Source organism: Lissotriton helveticus, chromosome 6 (genome assembly GCF_964261635.1).
Source record: "Lissotriton helveticus chromosome 6, aLisHel1.1, whole genome shotgun sequence".
Taxonomy (NCBI): Eukaryota; Metazoa; Chordata; class Amphibia; order Caudata; family Salamandridae; genus Lissotriton; species Lissotriton helveticus.
The window spans coordinates 878,326,314-878,350,070 of NC_136067.1; the positions used below are offsets into that span (position 1 = coordinate 878,326,314).

The window sequence follows — 23,757 nt, forward strand, 5'->3', positions numbered from 1 at the left end:
TATATATTTAGCCATGTTGCACATTTCTTGTGAATACTCCTTGGTCACTACGCCAAGGCCCCTATGGAACACCGTGCAATATTACACGGCGAGCGCTCATGTACTTTTTCTTTAATAAAAAAAAAAGCAAGATCGCTGACCGTGTCATAGCGATTAAAAAAAAAAATATATATATATATATATATATATATATATTTAGCCATGTTGCACATTTCTTGTGAATACTCCTTGGTCACTACGCCCAGGCCCCTATGGAACATCGTTGGTCAGATCTTAATCGCAGTCCTTGACGACTTATGAGAGTGTTTGGCCAAATCTATTCAGGACTGCCGCGGTGTGGCTACATTTGTCTGACATGGATATAACCGTATATTTGGGTCCGGCAACTGGCCCTTGATGGATATGGCATACATTGGCTCTTGCCTAATAGTTGAGAAGGCAGTCTCTGCACTCATCTGGTTCAGAGAGTCACGCCAGAGCTCGTTCCTTGGGTCTCTCTACACCTGCCAAGCAGTTTCCCTAAGAATGTTGTCACTTTGAGGATACGAGATAGGGTATAGATATCAACAACGTCAGATCCCACTATCACTGATAAAGCTTCTCAGTCCTTTCATGTTCGGCACTGCGGCTCCGCATCATAATCTTCACAGGGTAGGAATCTGTGGCTACATAGAGTATCCACCAGAAAGAGCATTACCAAAGGTTAGTAACTTGTTTATGGCATAATGCCAAGAAGGGAGTAGAGATTTGGTGCACTGAAGGAACGAGAAAGGAGGGATCTTCAAAGATCTGTCTAAAGACAAAGCATCACACCAAAATGTTCCTTTTATATGAGTTTTGTACAGCGCTGCTCAACATAGGGGGTAATGCTGCCTATTGTGTTTTCCATCTGTAATCAAGTGTGATTTACTGTACATTGTCTTGTGCACCCTACAGATAACCTTCATACATTTTGAAAATTGAATGAAACCTCAATCAAGACGAGTAAACTAATTTAAAAGGCTGTTTGAATAGAGAAGAGGTGGGAGAGCCACTCCAACCTTGAGCTAGGTGTCTGGGTCTGGCTGAGCTTGAAGTCCTCTTGGAACCTCGAGCCGCTTCAGCCTCCCACGCGCACTCTAACCTCGTGTGACAAGAAGTAAAGACAATGCATTAACATTTGATGTAAAAAGGAGAGGTGGAGAGACAGCCAGACCGGCCAAGATTTTCCATCACAAAACATCACAAAATGTGGGACTTTGTAAAAATCCCATGATTGATGCAAAAGCCTCTACAAAATCACTAAAAAACCCTTTGAAGCTTGTTTGCTCCTCCCTGAGTCATTAAAAGGAGGGTGGGCAGGCCAGAGGTGTTTTTATTCCTTCTCTCCTGCTCTGTGACACCACTTTGAGCTTCCTGGGAGCAGAGCCTGCCTACAAGTATCTCAAAACAAGCATTGGCATAGCCAATAGGTCTCGCCTTTGGGACCTTATAAGTGTATAGCCATGCAGCCCATTATCAGCCAGTGTCAGCGCAGGCTGAGCTATGGTGCCATTGCACAGGTAGTCACTAGAGATTCCTGGATAGGAATATACAGCGCTGGGTGCACAATGTTGCACTACCACATGTCAATACTAGTACTTGGAAAAATTATCTAAAGCAGCAGCTGCTGTCCAAATAAAGTGTGATTACAAACCTGCAAAGCTGCCAAGGTTTCAGATTGCTATGTGTGACATTTTTATAATTCCAATGTAATTATGAGTGGCATTTGAACAACTATAAGTGACACTTTCTTGCTTACAAAAATCAAGCAATGAACACGAGGGAAACACATAAATACCAGAAATTACACCTATTGGAGCAAAGGGAAAGAAACTCTAATAAGTCCTTAAAACTGCTGCAAACGCCTGCGGCGGCTGATTTATATTTACATTGAAATTATGAAAATGTCACATATAACAATTTGAAACCTTGGCAGCTATGCGTCTATTCATTGGGTGAATCAGGGTTCCAGACATTTAGTATGGTCATAGGAGAAAAGCTAGAGAAAGTGAACAGAAAGAGGGTCTGTTGGCATCCATGAATCCAAATTACACTTTGGGGATCGAGTTAACTTTTTTACACCAAGCATGATTACAGTGGGGATTGATTCACTTGGCTGCAGTGACCTACGGAATCCAATGACGTAGAAATACCTTTGGTTTCAACGATGCCAACAGGACTGGCTCAGGTAGGAGCTCTTGATCTTTAAAGCCAAAAATCTACCGGCAGCCGCCTCAGAAAATGTCAGTAACACTACACTTGCGGAGTGGTGCTACTGTAGTTGCTGAAAAACAACATGAAAAGGCAAGGCAGCGCCATGTGGAATTTCATAAGGGAACTGCCGCCGGGGCTGATCTGATCGGTTGCGCCACGCCTCGGCTAACTTTGGCACTCCAGTTATCTGAGGCTTCTGTGGCAAGTTGAAGGAATGCGGGTGGGAGGAAGCACTGTGCAGGGTGTGGCGTTTACTGGCCCCAGCACCACTCCGGCACCACAGTTTGAGTCTTTGTGTTATTGTCTGCTTCGGTGGCCCGAGCTAGATCAGGTCGGCAGCTGGATTCATTATCGCAGCGCTGAGAGTTTATCATGCAGTAGCCACTACTCTGAATTCAACAACTGCCACCTGCTCACGGCGTTGGAGGCAGCCGACGCCACATAGCGACCCACTCGCCCTATAATAGTGAGTCTGACTGAGCTCACATGAACTCCTCAATGACACAGTGTTAACCATTGGCAGGCACGACTAGTAATTGACATCACGTTAGTGAAATATATGCCACTGAGTCTGTAATTGAATCATGTGCTACCTTTTATCATTAAGCAGCTCAACAAGCCCCAAGAAGTCTGCCGAACAGCGTACAGCACGCTCAGCCTGCCTCTACCATTCAACTTAGTGCTATTATAATAATTAGCAGCCAGCGCTTCAGCAGCAGCACTTGACAGGCACAGGGGCATCTGAGCAAACAAGTTGGTGGCAAGCAGAAGTGAAACAAAAAGCCGCATGAAGCCACTACAAAAATGAAACTAGGCGAGGAATAAAGACCAAAAACAACCCCGCACGCGTTTAAAGTGCACCAGGGCCAGCGCGACTGCCATCTGTTTTCAATTAACGGGCGCGATAATTGGAAACGGATTGAGCTGATGCTCGCTCCCAAGCACCCTAGGCCAGAGAACAGAGAAGGTGGGACATGCACCCTCCTTGGGCCAATTGCGTGCTGTCTTTCTTAGAAAGACGCATGCAAGGCTCAATAGCAAGTGATAAAAAAAGCCCACGTATGGGTGTGTGTTTGGAGTTTAAAAGCCCTTACTAAATGCCTCGCAGAGCAGCGCATGCACGCTGGCTCAGGTGAGATCTAACCAGTGTCGCTGGGCCTTCCAAAAAGGAGAAAGACTGCTGGAGCTTGACACAGAGAGAGGCAGCGTTCCGGCCTCCCTTGGCAGTTTTCTCCTGGACCCTAGCCACCCTCCCTCTCAGGTGTCATCCTGCCCTTTCTGGCCCTTGGCGTCCCCCTCCTTTGTTTCTCAACCTCCCATTCCCGTAACCTTTATTTCCCAGCCCCCTTTTCCTCCATGGCCCTTTAGTTTTCCACCCCTTAGCTTTCTCTCCCAAAACCTCCTGCGAGCATCGTGAAACAGATGCTGCTGTAGGGGTCCATTACAGTAACCCCCACCACCCGCCTCCCACCTTATCTTAAGATAAGGGGTGGGTGCAGGGGGAGGGGGGGGCACATTAACAACTCTCTCCAGCAGCATGTGCGTCTTATGGGAAAACAAGGTGTCAGGATGGTGCCAGAGAGCACGCACATTTTAAACTGTATTAATTCTCTGTGGCATCAGACATCACGATCTCCAGCTCATGCTGGCTACTGGTTTGCTGGCTAAGCCAAAGTTTTTTTTGACTGGCACGTTTTGAGCCTGATGCAAAAAATCTGCACATTTTGCTTTTTCGGCCACAATTTTCTTATTTTGCAGCCACAAAATTATCCAAGCCTTGATTTCCTGGGTGTCTGGTTAGCTATTTGGTGATGAGCCGTAGAAAGTGAAACCAGAAAACCTGAAGTCAATCTTGGCTTCCCTGCTTAACCAAATTGTGTTATCTTAGGCAGATTGTATTTTTCACAGTCTCCCTTTTCTTGTTTGTCACACATGAGAGTGCTTGATGTAATAAACTATAATGTTGCTTCATCCATTATAGGAATCTAGGCCACATGGTGGGTGTACATGACAACTGACTTGCCTCTTAGTTCACAAATAGCAATGTCTTCAGAAAGGGGGGTAGGGCTATTACTAAGTTCATGTTTAAAAACGATTACTTTTAATAAGTAAATCTCAATGCAGTGATATAATCTGATGTACCAAGGTCAAACGCTTCTGCATGTTTAAGAAACACTATTTTTAGAATTTTGAAGAAAGTTACTCATTTTTACATAATGTTTGGTGCATGATTTATTTACATGACAAATATTTTCAAGGCTTGGCTCATGCACAGGCTCCTAGATCTAAGTCAGACCCTCGGTCTAAGTCTAACACTTACCTTTTAATTTGTTGGCTCACCCACAGAGATGGTATTGGAAAAAATGTACTCCGGAAACCCATAAGTTGGGTGTGAAGGTGTGGCAGGGGAAAAGAGGTAGAGTCATGAGCAGCGGGTGTTGATAAGCAGAGCCTGACAGTCAAATTATATTTTGTATTTTTTTATCTGCTGCAAAAAAATTGCCAACAAGGATATATCTGGAATTAAATCTGTTCTAGGTTAAGTTCATTGGTCACAAAGAAGCAGCATTTTAAAATATCTTACAGTGTTAAGATGTTTGCTGCAGATACCATTGTGTGCTAAGCAGTTTACTGTTGAGGGGAGTATAATAGCTGTAAGATAACTCTAGTAATTAACACAGTTCTAGGAAAGTTATGTCAATGTTTTATCCAGTCACAGTTTTGACTCATAAAGTAGCAGCTAGGGTTAATGTGCCTGCTGCAAATTACTTTGCGTTACATGCAGATCACAGATTTGTTTTTTATTTAGATAGTTAAGTGGGTTACTGCTGCTTTTGACACTTTTGTTAGTTCCAGTTTATAATTTGCACTTGAGGTGACTTTTTTGCAGATAAATGTCATTCCTTCATTGTTAAGTTATTGGCAACACCAGATTTGTAGGATAAGATACCCACACTCTTTTCAAAGAACAGTTTTCCAATATGTTTTAGTGCATCATTCCACATGGGCTTCAGAGGCACTTCATTTTGATCATTCTCCTCATTTATAGTCCAGTGAATGTTCTATTTGGAATGGGCAATTTGTGCCCCGCTGCCATTCTAGGAAGTGAGTGCCGTTTCAAGCTGTATTTCTGGAATCGAACGCTGATCCTCCATTCACTCTGTGATAGCACAATCAAAAGCGGATAGGACAGACAGACAAATATATTGTTGTCATTATGGGTACTTTCTCTGCCTACCAAGGTGGCCACAGGTTACGGATTCACGATTTTGATCCCGAGATGGAGCCTGAGCAAAAGCTAACACATTCCAATGAAAGGGTGAAAATTGCCTACTCCCAACTGTACCATTCATTGGAAATTAATTCAAAACTGTGAAAGTACTTGAGGTCGAGTATTTGAGCTAAATGATCAGTGTTTTTGAAACATTTAAGGACTGGAACATTGTGGAATATTTTTATTTCATACATGTACATATTGTAGCCCTACAATTCTTTATAGATTCACATTTGACCCTCCCAAGTTCCTCAGGAGGTGAAAGATTATTACAAAGATGGATCTGCATTCAGAGTAGAGCTCCAAAAATAATCAGAAAATTCCACCAGGTTTAGATGTTTGACTAGAGGTTCAGGTGAATGTTGTTAAAGCAGTCTCATAGCTTGACACACACAAGATGGTTTTTTTCTTTTTTCATTAATTCTTTATGTCCAGTTCATGATCTAACCGCTAGAAGTCAAGATAATATGAAACCTCTCCATCTTTATCCAGTATTGATTGTTGCATATAATGGAGGGGCTGTGGTAGCACAGGTTATCAAAAATAGCCTATTACAAAGGTGTATTCCCACAGGCAAGTCTGTGTAGCAAAAATATTATTGGATCAAAGTGTAGAAGTAGTAAATTCACTGGACCATTTTTATTTGTAGCTGGAGGGGACCAGCCTAGTTAGCCTAAATCTAGAATGTGTGAAAGTAAGCAGCAAGAGCTAAATAAATTCTACCTACTGTGAACAGATATGACATACCGGTTAAGTTGGTGACAACTCAGAGATTTATGTTCCAATCCTGACTTTCAGATTTATTTAGTTGTATATTTAGAAAATCAGTTTACTACAGTGCACCCCATTTTCCTTATCTGCCAGAATCTGGAGTGATTAGAAAAAGGATGGCTTCCTCTTTGCAATATAAAACTGTGTCCTACCCAAACCATTTTAATACAAACTAAATCAGAGCTGCACCGCTGTGCAATTAACAAGTCCAATCATTCCTCAATGAGGCACAAAGTGAGGAAATTTTCTTTCTTCTTTATTTTTTCAATCTTAAAAAGCAACAGCCAAAGCATTTTGTCCTATAACATAGGACTTCTTCTGGGCAATATCGGTCTGAAACGACTGGAAGATATCTAAATAGGATTGAAGTGTTGTAGGTAAAACGTTCTGAGGGTCGAAGTAAATCTGATATCTGATCTGTATGCCGGATTGTTGATCGCAATAGCGCTTTAATTAAGTCCAAACTCCAATTACCGTAGTTGAAACAAAATGGGTGGTATGATAACCACACTTCAATCCACACTGTGTTGGTGAATTAAACCTACACATCCATAAGTGAGCTCATTGCACTAGCTGCCATATTATCTAAAACGATGTCCACCGGCCTGATTTGCTGAGTCCTTCTCTCGCGGGGGATCAACTATCCGGTATACAGATCAGATATCACATTTACTTCTACACTCAGAACGTTTTACCTACAACGCTTCAATCCTTTCTACATATGTTCCAGTCGTTTCAGACCGATATTGCCCTGAAGAAGTCCTTTGTTATAGGACAAAACGCGTTGGCTGTTGCTTTTTAAGATTGAAAAAATAAAGAAGAAAGAAAATGTCCTTAGTTTGTGCCTCATTGAGGAATGATTGGACTTGTTAATTGCATAGTGGTGCAGCTCTGATTTAGTTTGTATTTGTTTTCCCCAGTGTGAGGAGTGCCTTTGGACAGGGGGCATGTTTGGAGGTCTGCACACAAGATAGCTCACCTTCCTGACTTCATGGGTGATTTTTTTGTGATTGGTGCCGCAAGTGTTTGCGTGTGATCCACTGTCCATTTGGTGTGTTTTCAAACTATTTTAATCAAAGAATACCATCCCTTCTGCTTCTCTGTCACAAGTTAGCCATCTATCCAAAACCAATACAGGATTACCTGCTCAGCCACAGAATCCATTGGTGGGGCGTTATTCCCTCCTGGAGTCCCTCGAGCAATGCAGATTACTGATGGAGGATTCTCCTGGAACACAGGAGACATGATATTTTTGTCTCTTCTTTGATTCCATGGGTAATGCAACGGTGACCGTTAATCCTCCATACCTTGTTTTAGGTGCTTTGCCTTATTCCCACATTGTAGAACTCTGGTCCTTTTAACATCGCAACTTAGTCTCAGCTGAGCAGATTGGTACTTGCATATCTTGCAGAAAAGCCCTACAGCCGATGAGGTGTGGCTGAATGTTTTGTGCATAGACTGCTTCAGGATATTTCCCTGTACAGAGCACTTCCTCGTTGGACCATGCAAATGGAGTCCATGCAATAACCTGATGCAGGGCGTGATTCTCTGTTTTTTTTTATATGTTAACTGTCAGGACAAATATTTTAATCTCTATTGGATTGGACGTACTGCAACATTTTTTAAAAGCATGCAGTGCGTGTTTCATTGGGATTGTTTCTGCTCATTGACGAATGTGTTGCTTTTTCAATAACTGTATCCTATATAGAAGTATGATGAAATGCTTTAGTAACAATAAAATAGTGGAACTGTACAATTGCTAGCACAAATTTGCAGTCTTTGAATGAGTTTTTAGAATGATCAGTTTTTTGTAGCATACGACAGCTAACAACTGCATCAAATGTTTTGGGACCCAGAAAGGTAGGTGGGCCTATGCTGATACTTGAAATAAAGTGTAGAGAGACTAAAAAGAAAGGAATTGCTGCTGTTTTCTGTTTTCGCGACGCAAACAAATGATGGACTGAATGCTGAATAAATCATACATTCACCCCCAGTCAAGAGATCTGGGTTAAATCCATCGTTCTTTAGCTCACCATGCCACCCCAGTTTAGACCCAGCCATATGCAAATCAGTCTTGACCCTGTGCCTCATGGGAACAGTCCAGACTGGACTGCCAAGCCAGGTCCTCCCTGGACCGTAAACAAGCATCCTGGGACCGGTTTCTGGGTATTACCCTTCATCAGCCAGGCTAGACTGAATCCAATGGCACAGTGAGGCAAGGGACCCACATCTGGGCATACCCATCCTACTTAGGGTGAAAAGTGCTTCTGGGTGTATGCCATTGTCCTGCATTCTGTCAATTTATTGTTGTTTTTGCAGTTTTCTGTTTTCTCAGCCACCTGTCAACAAACTGCTGTCAATCGTTGTATGTACAAAGTTCCTTCATTCATCATCTCTATCGTTTCTCCCCAGATCGCTCAACCTCCAGCTCGTCCTCATCCTTCAAGCCGAGCCGGTCCATGATCTCCATCCCCACTGCCCATGTGATGCCCTCGCCCTCCAGCTCCTCGCACCAGAAACACCGGGACGCGGAGAGGTCCAGCAGGTCAGACTGGAGCTCCGGCCCCTCGCTCTCGGGGGCCAGCTCCAGGGCCCCCGATGCCTGCCTGGACATGAAAGACTCCCGGCCCATGAGGAAGTGGTCGTCCCTGTCCAAGCTGAGCGCCTCGGACGGCGGCAGCCATGATGGCAGCGAGGAGGCGCGGGGGTCCAGGTGCAGCCTGGAGCGGCTGGGCAGCGAGGGCGCCGTGCCCCAGCCCAAGCGGGGCAGCGGCCCGGGCTGCCTGCACCAGAGCATGGAGAGGCTGAGGTTCGAGGACAAAGAACTGCGCAGGAAGGCCTCCTCGGGCCTCGACGGCAAGTACAAATTCGATAACTGCAACAAGGACGACTTTGGTACTTCCGGTTCCCCCAACCGGAGGCATACCCTGGACATGACGTACTGTGCCTTACCCGAGAGCAAGCCTGTCGCGTCGAGCAGCGAGGCCTACGGACAGAGGTACGTCCCCCTGGGGCCTCAGGCGGTGGCCGGCGTGCCCCTTCAGCCCTCGGTCAGGACGCAGATGTGGCTGACGGAGCAGTTTAACACCAACCCCGTGGACCACAGGACGACGGAGGAGAAGGCCGGCGTGGCGGCCTGGCAGCAGCAGCTGGAGCTGCTCCGGCTCGAGACTGACTACACGCAGGTAAGACGTCATGCCAAAAGTGGACGTGTGCCGCCATCGTGTGGGCGTCAGTAGCAGCAATGCCACAGAGCTAACTTTCATAATGTCTGATTTGCACCAACTCAAAACATTGCCATTTTAATAATGCTGTTTTATATGTGTCTTCGGCAGTTTATAAACCATGTAAATGAACGCTTTTTCTTTAATCTCATGTAATGACAGTGTACTGACCTTAGAATAATAGAAGGACAAGTAGGCCTTGCCAGGAACTAACACGTGTCCTAAAATCACGAGTTTTTTTGCAGAAAACGTCAATTTACTGAGCCATCTTTAGCCTGCATTACCGATAGAAACTCCAAGAAATCCTCTTGTTGAACTTTCTGCTGTTGCTTTAGACCTGCGCTGCACGTGTATGAAACTATATCAAGAAAGACGACAACGGCTGCTTAAGGAAAAAACTCATCAAGAGTGTAGCCGGGTGGTCATAGCCCAGACAATTACCCCATCTTTGTACATTTGGTGAGAACATTTATTAAGTGACTAGGCTCCAATCTGTAGGTGGGTTGTCCTTTCACCTTCTGCTAGCATGGGCTGCTGTGGACACGGACATCTCCTCCCTGGACTGGGGTGCTCACCTGGACAACATGTTGGCTCAGGATCTTTGTTTTGTGCCTCGGAGCATTGTCTGCTTATAATGTGTAAATGTGCTGGAGCTTACCTTGAAGGTATTTCGCCCTTCAAGGCAGGACGTGTCCTTCAGATCCTGCCAGACAACAAAACCACTATTTGTTACATCTGCATGCATGGTGCTGTAGGTTTGTGCAGCCTATATGGGGAGGCAAGTGGATTGTGGGAAGAGGTTACAGAGCAACAAGGGATTGTCCAGGTTGGGTTCATCTTACAGGTTCCCTCAACATGAGGGCCGACGCTCGGTCTGTTCTTGTTGGAGGACCACGAGCAGGAAGTACGCCGTTAGTGACCAAGGTGATTTCTCCAGATTGGAGTGTCCATCAGTGGAACTTTTTGCCTTGGCCCAGAACAGGAAGTTTCTTCAGTTTTGTGTCTTACACTTTCTGTTGGATAGTTCTCTGGGGGATGCATTCCAGTTCAGCTGGTCCCAGGGCATGCTGAACTGGAATGCTTCTGACGAAAGCCCTGCAAAACCTTAATCAGTCTTCCACAGATTCAACCTAGTGCGCAATAGCCTACCCTTGCTTTGAAAACCTAATTTCCGATTTCTTCATCAAACAAGCGAACGTTCTCCTTGTGTTCTTCATTGGCCCCAGTCCATTGTGACAGTAACCGTTGTCAGACTGCAAGTGTGAAGAATCCGAGATTCTGTATCACTCGTTAGAGATTATAATCTTTCTATCATGTGTGAATGCTCATAGTGGATAAGGTGCTTATTTCTTCCAATGCCCACGCTACGATAAAATGCACCTCCCATTGCCGCTACATGCAAAGGGTACCTCACCAAAAGGGGTTTGATCTTTTTTTTGCCCGGCTGCCTCTGGAAATTTTTAAAGAAATGCCACCTACCGTCATGGTCTGGAGCAGCCACGTTACTGCATGTACTTGCTTTGTGTAAAGATAAGTCTAAAGAACCTAGCTCGGTTTTTACAAACTGTTACTTGTAACCTTAAACCTTGATCCCCAGCATATGGGATTTTGTCGCCTGAACTATCAAGGATTTTATGCTTGGTAATCTATTCTTAGATCCTATCCTAATATCTCCTGTTGCTTAGTATGAATCACAACATTTCTGCAAATTTCTTCTATCTATAAGAAATGTATCTATTCCGCAATTGATTAACTAAGTTAGTTTAATACTTACTGAACATTGCATGTGACATTTGAGATATAACTTTGTAAACATTATTATGATGCTTTACAGGCTACTCCATCAGAAAATACCATCCACAATTAGTCAAGCGCAATGTGACAAACCATTAAACCACACATACTTTACTCACCTTTAGGACTGACTGACCAAAAGGCATTTAAATGTCTGGTGTTTTTATTAAAATATGTATAATATACTTACATATAGATGCTTTCTACCAGCCCTCTTCATCCATTGGTCTCTTGTTTTGTCATTCACATTTATCTTCCTCCCACCACAGTTCACAGCTTGGGGCAGTGTGTCAGCCGACTTCCCTATGAGTGACTGCATTCTTCCCTTTCACACAGTTAACGTCACACACAAAATAGTTCCCTAAAATGCCACAAATATTTTAATTTTTAACCGTTTTGGGCTTGGCAGCATCCACAGTAGTAACGTTTTGTAAAAGACATAAAAAACAAACATTGACAAACCCAAAAGGTAGGCCAACTTCAGAACTATGGGCTTTGCCAATACTTGTTTTATGTGTAAGTAAGTAAGAAATGTATTATGCATGTTTAATTAAAACCGTTGCGTTCAGAACATTGTTGGTTGCTATCAAAAGGAGTTACATTTAATAAAACAATAAAAAAGGTTAGGATTAAAACGAGCCTTTGTATTGAAATTAAAAGACATAACATTGTTTCATTTTATAGTAGCACTGCTGTCACAGGATTGCAGGCCAATTTGAAGACTTTATACGAACTGCGTAATTTTGAAACCAGTGGAGCGGACAAGTTCCCTTTCACACAGTTATCACACACAAAATAGTTCCCTTAAATGCCACAAATATTTTAATTTTTAGACAGGTTTGGGCTTGGCAGCATCCACAGTAGTAAAGTTTTGTAAAAGACATAAAAAACAAACATTGACAAACCCAAAAGGCAGGCCAGCTTCAGAACTATGGGCTTTGCCAATACTAGTATTATGTGTAAGGGAAGTTGAACATAGATTTTAACATGAATGTAATGAAAGACCGTGTCCTGCCCAGTTGGAGGCAAGGTGCATTGTACAAAGCATGCTTTTGTTTTTCTCCAGTTCATGCAACTGTGGTTCAGGATTCATGAGTGGAGAGCAACGTGAAATGTGTAAATGAGCGCTGTCTGGCTTCATGAGCGTTTTAATAATGTAAACCCAATTTCCAATCTACTTTGCCATCCGGCGGAAGAAAACGCCTTTGTTGATACCTCTGAGGTGTGGAAACCCATCCAACAAGCACATGATGTCCCCTAGGGCACCAGCTCATCTGTGCTTCACTGAAGAATGGGCAGCTAATAAAACCAAAGAAGATTCTACCATGATAGGTGCAAGTGCAGGTCTGATCTGCTGCAGTGTCTGAAGGAGCTGCAACATGTGTTGGTAACTAACCAAATTAGAGGGGTGCAGGCCAAGATTTTTCAAGAAGGCTAAAATTGTCAGCCATCGATATTATACAACTCACTTGTGGTTTTTGCTTTATCCACCTTGCAATGATACATTGCTGAATGAATATGCTAAGATTCATACCAGTAACTTGCAAGGTTTATATATGTCTATGAAGCAAGCACATGAACCCGTTGTCCTCTTTTCTGTTGTAAATTTGTTTTATTTTGAATTGATTAAGCACCAGAGAGGTTTATCGCATTCTCGCGGCTGGTTGGGTAGACCTAGTCTTGCAACGTGGAAGGTCGAAGGCATAATCAGCTAAGTGTACATTCCACGGCTGGAAATGTAGTTTGTGTTGAATGTTTTTATGCAAATATTGACCCACTCGTTGTGGTAAGTTGACATTTGGTTTGTCAGCAGGGCCAAGGAGATAATGGGTAGCCAGCCATAGGAACGTGTTTGGGAGAAAAATAGGCACATGAATAAGTGTAAGCCCTAGCATAGTCACCAGGCTCCCTTATGTAAAATGTGCCAAACGCGGCCTGGGATTCTCAGTCACCACACAACACGCTTAAGCCCTGGAGGTGAGAACTTTAGAGTTCAGACTGGAGCCCAGCTAGTTATGAACCTCTTCAATAGCAGGCTTCGTAGTAGCCCAAAACAGCACAGTTTGAGTAGATTAGTAAAACATATCCTTCCTGAAAGACCTGAAATGTATCTTCCAGACATCCCAGAAGAGCTACTCTGCACTCTGTACTCATCCCATATTTTTGGCAGTATATTTAAGGCAGGCGTGTACCCATACATGTAAGTAACATGTCTCCGAATCAGCACAGTTATGTAGGTTTTCACAGAAATTAAGCGTTCAATACTGCCGTGTTGACTCTGAACCTGAAGATGCAGAGACCCGCACATCCGGTCTGCGCGTGACGCAGGTGCTTCTTGCAGAGCGCGGGGTTGAGCTTTTTGTGGTGAACAGTGGAGCACACCGTGCCTCCAGGGGACGCTCCCGGAAGTCCATTAGCTGCCCGAGTGGTTTTACTGCCAGTCTGAGGCGGCAGCGCGGGAAGTGACGGGGCTCAGCTCGCACGCGGCCTGCCAAGGCTTCAGTCGTGCTTGCATCCACCATTTATAGAAAATCCATATTTGTCCTGGATTAGCTTAATAAATGCGTAGTCATTTCCTGCACAGAGGATGCTTTCATGAAAGTGAAATCGTGGTTATGTGTACTCTGCAGTGGCTTTTATCTTGTACCTTACTCACGTGATGAAGTTAATAATTATGCATACTTGTGTATTATCAAGCATAATTGCATCTTGGCATTTAACAAATAGGCACTATTATTCCATAGTTCTGTGGTATTCATTTTGTTTGCCTCAGAATCTGCAGTTGCCCAGCAATGATTCAAACTTATGACTTGAAAATTACGTACAGACATGTGCACCAAGCCCTCAACCCACTGAGCAATCCTATGTTTTTAATCGCTGCGATATTTATTTTGATGTGAAATATTTGCACCCCTGCTGCAGTGTTTCTACCAGAAAGTTTCACCGGGTGTTTGAAACCATAGACTACTTTTGTAGAAGAGATTTCATTATATATATATATATATATATATATATATATATATATATATATATATATATATATATCCAAACGAAAAGGTTGCCCTTGAGGAAACGCCAACACAGTGGGTGAATATCTCCATAATTTATTTTAGGCAGCAGGCACAGCATAACATCTCTCTCCCACAAAAGAATGCCAAATGCATTTCGGGCTCCCGCCCTTGCTCACTGGCTGTTCACAGAAACATCGACAGCTGTGTGGACTCAATATCAATACACCCCGCCCCAGTGGGACTTCTTGCCTCAATGCTTGTTGGGTGTTGAAGTCCATAAAAAACCATAGTTGGTGCTGATAGACATTCGTGTAAAGTTCAACTTTTTTCCCCAAGTGGGTTCCATGGGGGAGATGCACCTCAGTACCTGCAAGTGTTCAGTCCCAAAATATCGGAATCACCAACTCCTCATGGCACCCGATTCTTCAAGTGCCAATGGACCGCTAGTCAGGCGGCGGGGCGTTTCCGCGACGAGGCGCGCCGCACTTGTATCCAAACGAAAAGGTTGCCCTTGAGGAAACGCCAACACAGTGGGTGAATATCTCCATAATTTATTTTAGGCAGCAGGCACAGCATAACATCTCTCTCCCACAAAAGAATGCCAAATGCATTTCGGGCTCCCGCCCTTGCTCACTGGCTGTTCACAGAAACATCGACAGCTGTGTGGACTCAATATCAATACACCCCGCCCCAGTGGGACTTCTTGCCTCAATGCTTGTTGGGTGTTGAAGTCCATAAAAAACCATAGTTGGTGCTGATAGACATTCGTGTAAAGTTCAACTTTTTTCCCCAAGTGGGTTCCATGGGGGAGATGCACCTCAGTACCTGCAAGTGTTCAGTCCCAAAATATCGGAATCACCAACTCCTCATGGCACCCGATTCTTCAAGTGCCAATGGACCGCTAGTCAGGCGGCGGGGCGTTTCCGCGACGAGGCGCGCCGCACTTGTATCCAAACGAAAAGGTTGCCCTTGAGGAAACGCCAACACAGTGGGTGAATATCTCCATAATTTATTTTAGGCAGCAGGCACAGCATAACATCTCTCTCCCACAAAAGAATGCCAAATGCATTTCGGGCTCCCGCCCTTGCTCACTGGCTGTTCACAGAAACATCGACAGCTGTGTGGACTCAATATCAATACACCCCGCCCCAGTGGGACTTCTTGCCTCAATGCTTGTTGGGTGTTGAAGTCCATAAAAAACCATAGTTGGTGCTGATAGACATTCGTGTAAAGTTCAACTTTTTTCCCCAAGTGGGTTCCATGGGGGAGATGCACCTCAGTACCTGCAAGTGTTCAGTCCCAAAATATCGGAATCACCAACTCCTCATGGCACCCGATTCTTCAAGTGCCAATGGACCGCTAGTCAGGCGGCGGGGCGTTTCCGCGACGAGGCGCGCCGCACTTGTATCCAAACGAAAAGGTTGCCCTTGAGGAAACGCCAACACAGTGGGTGAATATCTCCATAATTTATTTTAGGCAGCAGGCACAGCATAACATCTCTCTCCCACAAAAGAATGCCAAATGCATTTCGGGCTTGAACTTTACACGAATGTCTATCAGCACCAACTATGGTTTTTTATGGACTTCAACACCCAACAAGCATTGAGGCAAGAAGTCCCACTGGGGCGGGGTGTATTGATATTGAGTCCACACAGCTGTAGATGTTTCTGTGAACAGCCAGTGAGCAAGGGCGGGAGCCCGAAATGCATTTGGCATTCTTTTGTGGGAGAGAGATGTTATGCTGTGCCTGCTGCCTAAAATAAATTATGGAGATATTCACCCACTGTGTTGGCGTTTCCTCAAGGGCAACCTTTTCGTTTGGATATATATATATATATATATATATATATATATATATATATATATATATATATATATATATATATATACTGTACTCAAGCCCGTGTTTTCAGCATCGGTCGAATGACAGCAGTCATGGGTAAACTTCTGTGCGGGTAACAAACTGCTTGCTAGATGTATTACTCACAACACCGCTAGAAATGTTAATGCACAAGACTTTCTGACTGTAAAAAGACCCAGTCCTCTCTATAGGTTTGAGGTGTAATGCCTCCTTTCATTACTGGCTAACCCATGTGTATGCTTTACATCATCTAAGGCTTTAGGTTAGCATTCTTCAGCCATTGGGTACTTGACACAGGAACCACCCCCCCATTGCCTTGCGGCACTGTCAGTTACATCTAGGATCTAGTCCCACCTTCTTTCGATTGGCTGTTTAGGTGTATCCTTCAGAAAACAATGGCATGCATAAGGGACTGTTTTATGTTGGAATGCATCTGTATGCATTTAGTTGTCTTATCCATACACTATACACAAAGCAACCCTTTTCAATTGCTTTGCACTGTACGCATCATTTTCTATTGATTTTCACAGTTCCTACGTCAAACCTATTAAGTTTGCCTATGTCTTTTTTTGTGCAATGTAAGCCATTACCTTTTAGTACAGGTTCAGTCAGTACCATGGTGTGTCACTGAACGTCTGCGGCCAGATCTCTCCACTTCCTGATATGAAAGTACTGTTTTTCTTCAATTCTTGCCCTAAGAAAACAATAGCTATTTAATCTTTGTAATGTAAAGTTTGCAGTCTTTGCTTGGATCCAAGGGCCATTCCGACAACAAGCAGACTACATCAGACACACATATTTCTAACAAGGCACATTATATGACTTATAGCTGTCTATCTTGTTTCTTTTAATAGGAAAAGCCACTGAGATGTGACTCAAATAACCAACGGAACACTTTAGACAGAACACCTCATATGCTTCGAACACATCACAATTATGCAGTATAGTCCACTATTACGCAGCTCCCAACAGCACTTGCCGATAAGGTACGTCAGCTGCAAACATAAAGAATTTGACAGAACCTCTGATATATGCCCAGAAAATCCAAGATATGCCATATTGTCTCTTTCCCCATCTTTCTCAACAGCACTAGAGACCAAACAAGGGCACGCTATTATCACCGATCTCCAAGGAGACGTCTGCATCAGCACAAAGAGCGAAATAAACATATCATCTTCACATGTTATGTTATGTTATTGTGTGTTTTATATAGCGCTCAGCTACTCCGAAGAGTGTCCCGGCGCTACATACCAGGCAGGTGAAGGGTCACTGACTCTACTGAACAAAAAGCCAGGACTTAAGCTCTTTCCTAAAGGCTAACAGGTTGACGTTATTCCTCAGAGAGACCAGCAAGGCATTCCACAATTGTGGTGCCAGGCGTCTGAAAGAAAGACCTCCAACACGGGCTCGCCTAATAGCAGGAACCGCGGCCAAGGCCAGCGAAGCTGACCTAAGCGCTCTAAATGGCTGGTAGAACACCAACCATTTCCTGATATATTCAGCACCAATGCCGTGAAGAGCTTTGAAAGCCAGCGTGAGCACCTTGAAAACAATGCGTTTCCGAATAGGAAGCCAATGAAGGGATTTCAAGAGAACCCTTGCACTGGCTCTCCGATGGAGGCCAAAGATAGCTCGCGCGGCAGAATTCTGAACAATTTGCAGACGTGATAAAAGATATTCCGGAAGTCCGAGATAGAGCACGTTAGCGTAGTCGAGACGAGAGCCTATTAGTGCCTGCACGGTGATTTTTCTGTGAGCGTGAGAAAGCAAAGGAAGAAATTTCCTAAGCATTTTAAGGGGGCCGAAGCATTTACCAACTAGGCCGAGGATCTGGGGCTTCAAGGTGAGGCTGTTGTCTATCTTCACTCCCAGATTCTTGGCCTTAGAGGATGCGCCGGAGGGAGGAAACATGGCCTCGGGCCACCAAAACTGCCACCTAGGATCGGGGGGACAGCCGAAAAAGAGCACTTCGAATTTGTCCGAGTTGCACTTAAGGCTGTTAAGCTGGAACCAATCAAACACTGCCCCAAGGCAACTTCTGATGCTCTCTCCATTGAAGTCAGAATGTTTCTCACAGGAGAAGAGGAGCTGGGTATCATCAGCGTATGAAACGATCTGGGCACCATACGACTCCGCCAGTGCCGCCGCCAAAGGGGCCAAGAAGATGTTAAAAAGAGTAGGGCTCAAAATTGAGCCCTGAGGGACTCCTACCTCCAATGACGGCACCGCGGTAGAGAACGGGGGGCCCAGACCGTTTGACGGCAGTCCGCAAGAAAGGACTCGAACCAGCTGAACACCGCCCCCCGCAGACCAATCTTGTTGAGTCTTCTTGAAAGGAGACCACTGTGGGGGACGGTGTCAAAGGCCGCTGATAAGTTCAGCATCACCAGCATCGCCTTACCACCCGAATCCAGAACCTCCTTGATTGCCTCAGTTACTTCCAACAGCACTGTCTCCGTGCTCATATTTGTACGGAAGCCAGACTGAGTGCAATGCAGGATATTGTTGGTTTCAAGAAAAGTGGAGAGGGAAGAGTGGACATGCTTCTCCACAACCTTTGCGAAAGCTGGAAGGAGAGAGATGGGCCTGTAATTGGCATGTACCAAAGGATCCAGATTTGGCTTTTTCAAGAGTGGCAGGATAAGGGCCTGCTTCCATGCCGGGGGCACCACTCCCGTGAGCACGTGATTAATTAGGGGATTGATCGCGTGTGCTGTTTTGGCGAGAAACTTTGCTGGACAGGGATCCAGTGGAGAGCCTGATTTTAATTTGGGGAGAAGGTCCAAAGAGGCCGAGAGAGATAAACAAGGAAAACTTGAGAGAGTGGGGCCCACCACACTCAGGGACGAAGAAGGGGGGACAATAGTGCAAGAGGCTGCCCTAGCACCGAAGGATGGAAAAGAGTCCTGAATGGACTTAATTTTGTTGGCGAAGAAATCGGCTAGTTGGATGACCCAAGATTCAGAGTGAGAACATGTGGGAGTGCTCATGGTGGGAGAAGTAAATTCTTTAACAATTGGAAATATTTCTTTGCTGGCGGTAGTAGCTGCCTCAATTCTTCTGGCAAAATAGGCTTTCTTTTCCAAAGAAATATCATTATGGTACGATTTAATGGATTACCTGTAAGCCATCTTAGCTATGAGATCATAATGGCGACGCCAGACCCTTTCCGCTTTCTTACACTGCCGCCGCTTCTCAGTCAAAGCAGCGGTGAACCAGGGGGCAGAGGCCCGACATGCGGCTTTATGGGTAATCGTAGCAGGGGCTAGTTCGTCTAGTCACTCCACAAACCATGTTTGCAAGATGTCAAGGTCGGCCTCTAGACTACCTGACAGCTGGCAAGGGTGGGATAATAAAGCTTGCGCCAGCATGTCAGGGGAAATGCGGTGAAAAGCTCGTAAAGTCTGAGGTTGGCGGCCATGCTTACTTGAGAAACGTTTGTCTGAGTGCAAGATCTGAAAATTCACTAAATAGTGGTCCGACCACAGCACAGGTACTGGGGTGGACACGCCAATCGGAACAGTGGAAAAAATGTGGTCGAGAGTGTGGCCTTTGTTGTGCGTGGGAACGGAAAGATAAGGAATGAGGCCCAGTGGAAAGGTAGTATCTAGGATCTTAATCGTGTCTGCATCATCCATCGTGTCCATGTGAATGTTAAAATCCCCCAGAAGTAGACAATGATCAGATTTTAGCCAAAGTGCTGAAACCAACGAGTGGAGCTCTTCATGAAAGGAGCCGTCAGTAGCCCTGTACAGGATTGTTGCGGGGACAAGGATAGAGAGAAGCCCAGGGCCTCGCTCCCTTGAATGTCGTAGGTTTGAAGGATGGAACAGGTGAAACGCTTGTCCACCACTATTGCTACGCCACCTCCCCTGCCGTTAACCCTGTCCTTTCTAAAAATAACGTAGTTGGGAGGGAGTGCAGTGGCTATGTCAGGGCCCGAGCAGTCACCCAACCACATCTCGGTAAGAAAGAGACAGATGGGATTGATTTCGGACAATAGGTTATAAAGATCTAAAGCATGTTTACTCAAAGATCTAGTATTCAGAAGTAAACAAATGCTCTTATTACGCAGATCATTGGGGATGGAAACGGAGACATTGCCCGGTCGCCAACCGCAGCCGGGGCAACGTCTCCGGCCCTTGGGCCGACTGGGGAAAACAGTACAACAATTTGCAGCCTTACCCCTGAGGATTGTGAGCTCATCCGCAGTGTATCTCAGCATGTTGCCAGAAAAAAGGGAGCAAAGACCCAGCCCCTCCTGCACCCGTCCGCATCCGGGACGCTGACGGGCGCAGACGGGCTTTCCTTAGGCTTTCCTTAGGCGCTCCTTTGGCGCGCCAGAGGCGCGTCCGCTGCGCGGAGCCGAGGGCCTCTAAATTTATGGCGTCGCCGGCGAGAGACCGCACCACTAGTCCGCCGACCAGCGGGCCTGCATCCCCCCAAGATGGCCGCTATCAAGGTGAAAGGCCTACTGGTCCCAGAATACCCTGCGGCTCCAAATCGGCCGTGAGGATAAGGGACGATGAAAGAAAGTGCTGCGCGGCGCAACTGCCTGAAGACCGAAAGGTAAAGATAAAAATCGTGATAGAGAAAGCAAACGACCAAGAAGTCACCCGGCTTTCCGCCTCAGGTAACGAAATAGAGCAAGAGGTACACAGTAAAATCAATAAATGCACAATAATTGTTAAAACGCTAGTAATCAGCGATATAACACACAAATATTAAAATATCTGCTAGTGATCAGCAGACAGTCAGCAAACTAAGCACCCACTCGCCCGCACCCAGCGTCCGCCACAGGCTTAGTGGGAGGAGTAGGAGACTAAATACCCAGCAACACTGTGCTCACACAGTCTTTAACCATCAGGCAATGGGCATGGTTCACCACACCACCATGAAACACACAAAAGGCCTCGGGTCCAAAGTCGCGTAAGACGAGTGGTGTGTGGAACAGACTAAGCTGAGATTAGAGATGGGGGGAATCCCTTTTAAGGACGGTTTCCCTACACACCAGAGATGTCATGCTTCATAATCGGGATGCCTCCTTGCGCCACGACCCTAGCTGGCTATAGCCCCTTCGCTGCGAGAGAGGAGCTCAGGGATGTTTTTGAATATTAGGAGTGGTCATAAAACCCAATGTGAGCATAGTGTGTGTGGTGTAGGGAGTGCAGTACTAAGTACAAAAGTGACTAAAACAATCTACAAGGTTAGCCTAACACAGTTTCTATGGACTGGAATCTAGAGAATGCTAAAGTGATTCTGGAATTTTACTGACCTCTGCTGGTCGTTTTCTATCAAGAAAGTTAAATAGAGGCAGTTGCCAGAAAAAGAAAAAAAAGAAAGTCCCTCAGCAGAAAGCAATTCTGGTATTTTACTGACCTCTACTGGTCGTTTATCTGTCAAGACAGTTAGAGGCAGTTGAACAAGCAGAAAGCAATTCTGGTGTTTTACTGACCTCTACTGGCCGTTTTTGATCAAGACAGTTAAATAGAGGCAGTAAAAAAGTCCCTAAGCAGAAGTAGACAAGTCCCAGGGCTGATTTCCAGAGCCCCCAAAGTACATATAAGTATATACTTAAGTATATACAAGAGGTCTCGAATGCTCAACCTAAAAATTGCAAAGGCTTCTCAGCCTGCCTCTTACTCCTTGTGGCAGTTGTAAAACCCTTGATGGACATCGGCTGGGCAGAGGCTCCACACAGTGAGCTGAACACCTGCACTCTGTACGGGTTTCCAGCTCATTGTATGCACACTGTGTGATATCAGTGATTCACTGGGACCATGTGAAGGGAGCTGCTTTCATGTGTCATGCAGTGGCACCGTATTATTTCATAGGTCTAGTGGACAATGCCTATCCTAATGGGGGGCTTCTGGCTAGCCCATTGCTTATTTTGTGTATTTTTCTGCTTTCACGATGCATAGACTTTTATAAAAGATGGGATTCTGTAAACCCTGTATAAATGGCAATCTTTCGTTTCTTTGAAATCGTCGACTTTTGACTCAGTCGCTGATTATAAAGAAAATAAACCAGAACTCAACTATTATAAGTTATTACAGCTGAGTCCTGGCTTCGCAATGCCTTTCTGCCAGCAGCAAAGGTAAAAGGCAGGTCAGATCATGGAGCATATTTGAGGCCACTGTTTAGGAAGGAAAACTGAATGTTGCTTTTCTTTCTTCTGCTCTCTATTAATAGTTTACAACGACTAGCAGAGGGAATGCTCATTTTTTCCACTCCTCATTGGAAAGCTAGAATCTTTCTGAGCTACTGTAGTTTTTTTTTTAAACAGACTTTTATTGAACTGTTTCTAAAAATGTTTGCAACACTTATCGAACAGGTTTTTGATGTGTTTAATTTTGCACTAGAGGTTTTATTTTTTTTCTTCATGTTTGTGATGATGTTGCCATGTATCACATGACATAAAGTACCCCCTGGCATACATAAGGATATTTCAAGTCACCTTGGAGTTCCATAACGTTATAAAGCACCTTGGCCTTCGGCCTCCTTCCTCTGTGTGGTTATGGAACTACTTGGTGACTTGCAATGTCCTTATAATGTATGCCAGGTTACGCCTTCTCCTATATATAAATGCTGAATGGGCCCCTCGTCTCTTCTCTTACCATGCATTCTCCAAGTGGGAGGTTACAGTACCTCTCTGATGCCTCCTAGGCAGGAACACAGTTTTTCGCCTCTTTTACAGCGGATGAGGGATGCACTTGCATCAGTCCCATGTGACTTTGTAACAGTTTGTCTGCGTCTGGCCATAGGGTTTTGGGTAGCATAAGGGTGGTGAAATGCCTTTGTTTCCTCCTCATTTGTGGCTGCGTGAATGAGTTTCTCCTCTGGCACAACAGCGCCTCCATCAGAGACCTGGCGTGTACTGCCTGTGTGCACAATGTTAAGTACTTAACTGGCTCTGCATTCCTTTTGTATGGTAAATGTACTTTACATTAATTGTAACTGCAGCTCTCAGTGGCTGACTACGTAGCGAATTTATTGACATCTCAACTGCGAATTTGCTGTCGCCCTACTTTACAGTATACCTCTTACAGCCTCCAATGACCGAGCCAAACGGAGCGCGTTTAATTTTTGCTGTGAAATTATGAACTGTATGCATGGAGCGCCCTCTGTGGTCTTACCGCGGTAAGTGCAAGTCAGGGCCTGATTTTTGGATGCTCCTGCAAAGACGTGGAGACGGTGGCATATTGGAGAGGTTTTCCCGTTTTCTCATTAGGTCGTGCCAAGCAGACCTTCTCTGAAGGCCACAAAGCATGACATGTCAACCACAGCTGCTTTCAAAAGTTCCTTGTGATGCAAACAAGTAAGTACACGTGACCAGGCGAAACCATAAAGTAGGCCAGGCAAAGGGAGATTGCCCTCTGCCTTCTCACCAACAGGTGTTAACCTTTTCTGACACCAGATGAGGATTGAAAAGAGTCCAGAATCTACTGTGCACTCGGATCAAATATGCTTACATTATGAAATGAGTCCCCGATCTGTTTATGGTAACTCGTTGGGGTAACTGATCTCTTTGTGATATTATGTTTGGCAAGGTATTGCAATAATGTCCCGACCAAAAACGCAGGTGGT

The 23,757-nt window shown here is 44.9% G+C and overlaps 1 protein-coding gene across 2 annotated transcripts in view; it reads left to right on the forward strand.

The window, feature by feature from the left end:
* CEP85L (centrosomal protein 85L) overlaps positions 1–23,757 on the forward strand; it is a 519,352-nt gene that overhangs the window by 221,282 nt on the left and 274,313 nt on the right. For both annotated transcript variants that reach the window (XM_078648480.1, XM_078648481.1), the window contains exon 3: positions 8,693–9,465. In XM_078648480.1, coding sequence (XP_078504606.1) covers positions 8,693–9,465 — 773 coding nt within the window. The remainder of the gene's footprint in view (positions 1–8,692; positions 9,466–23,757) is intronic.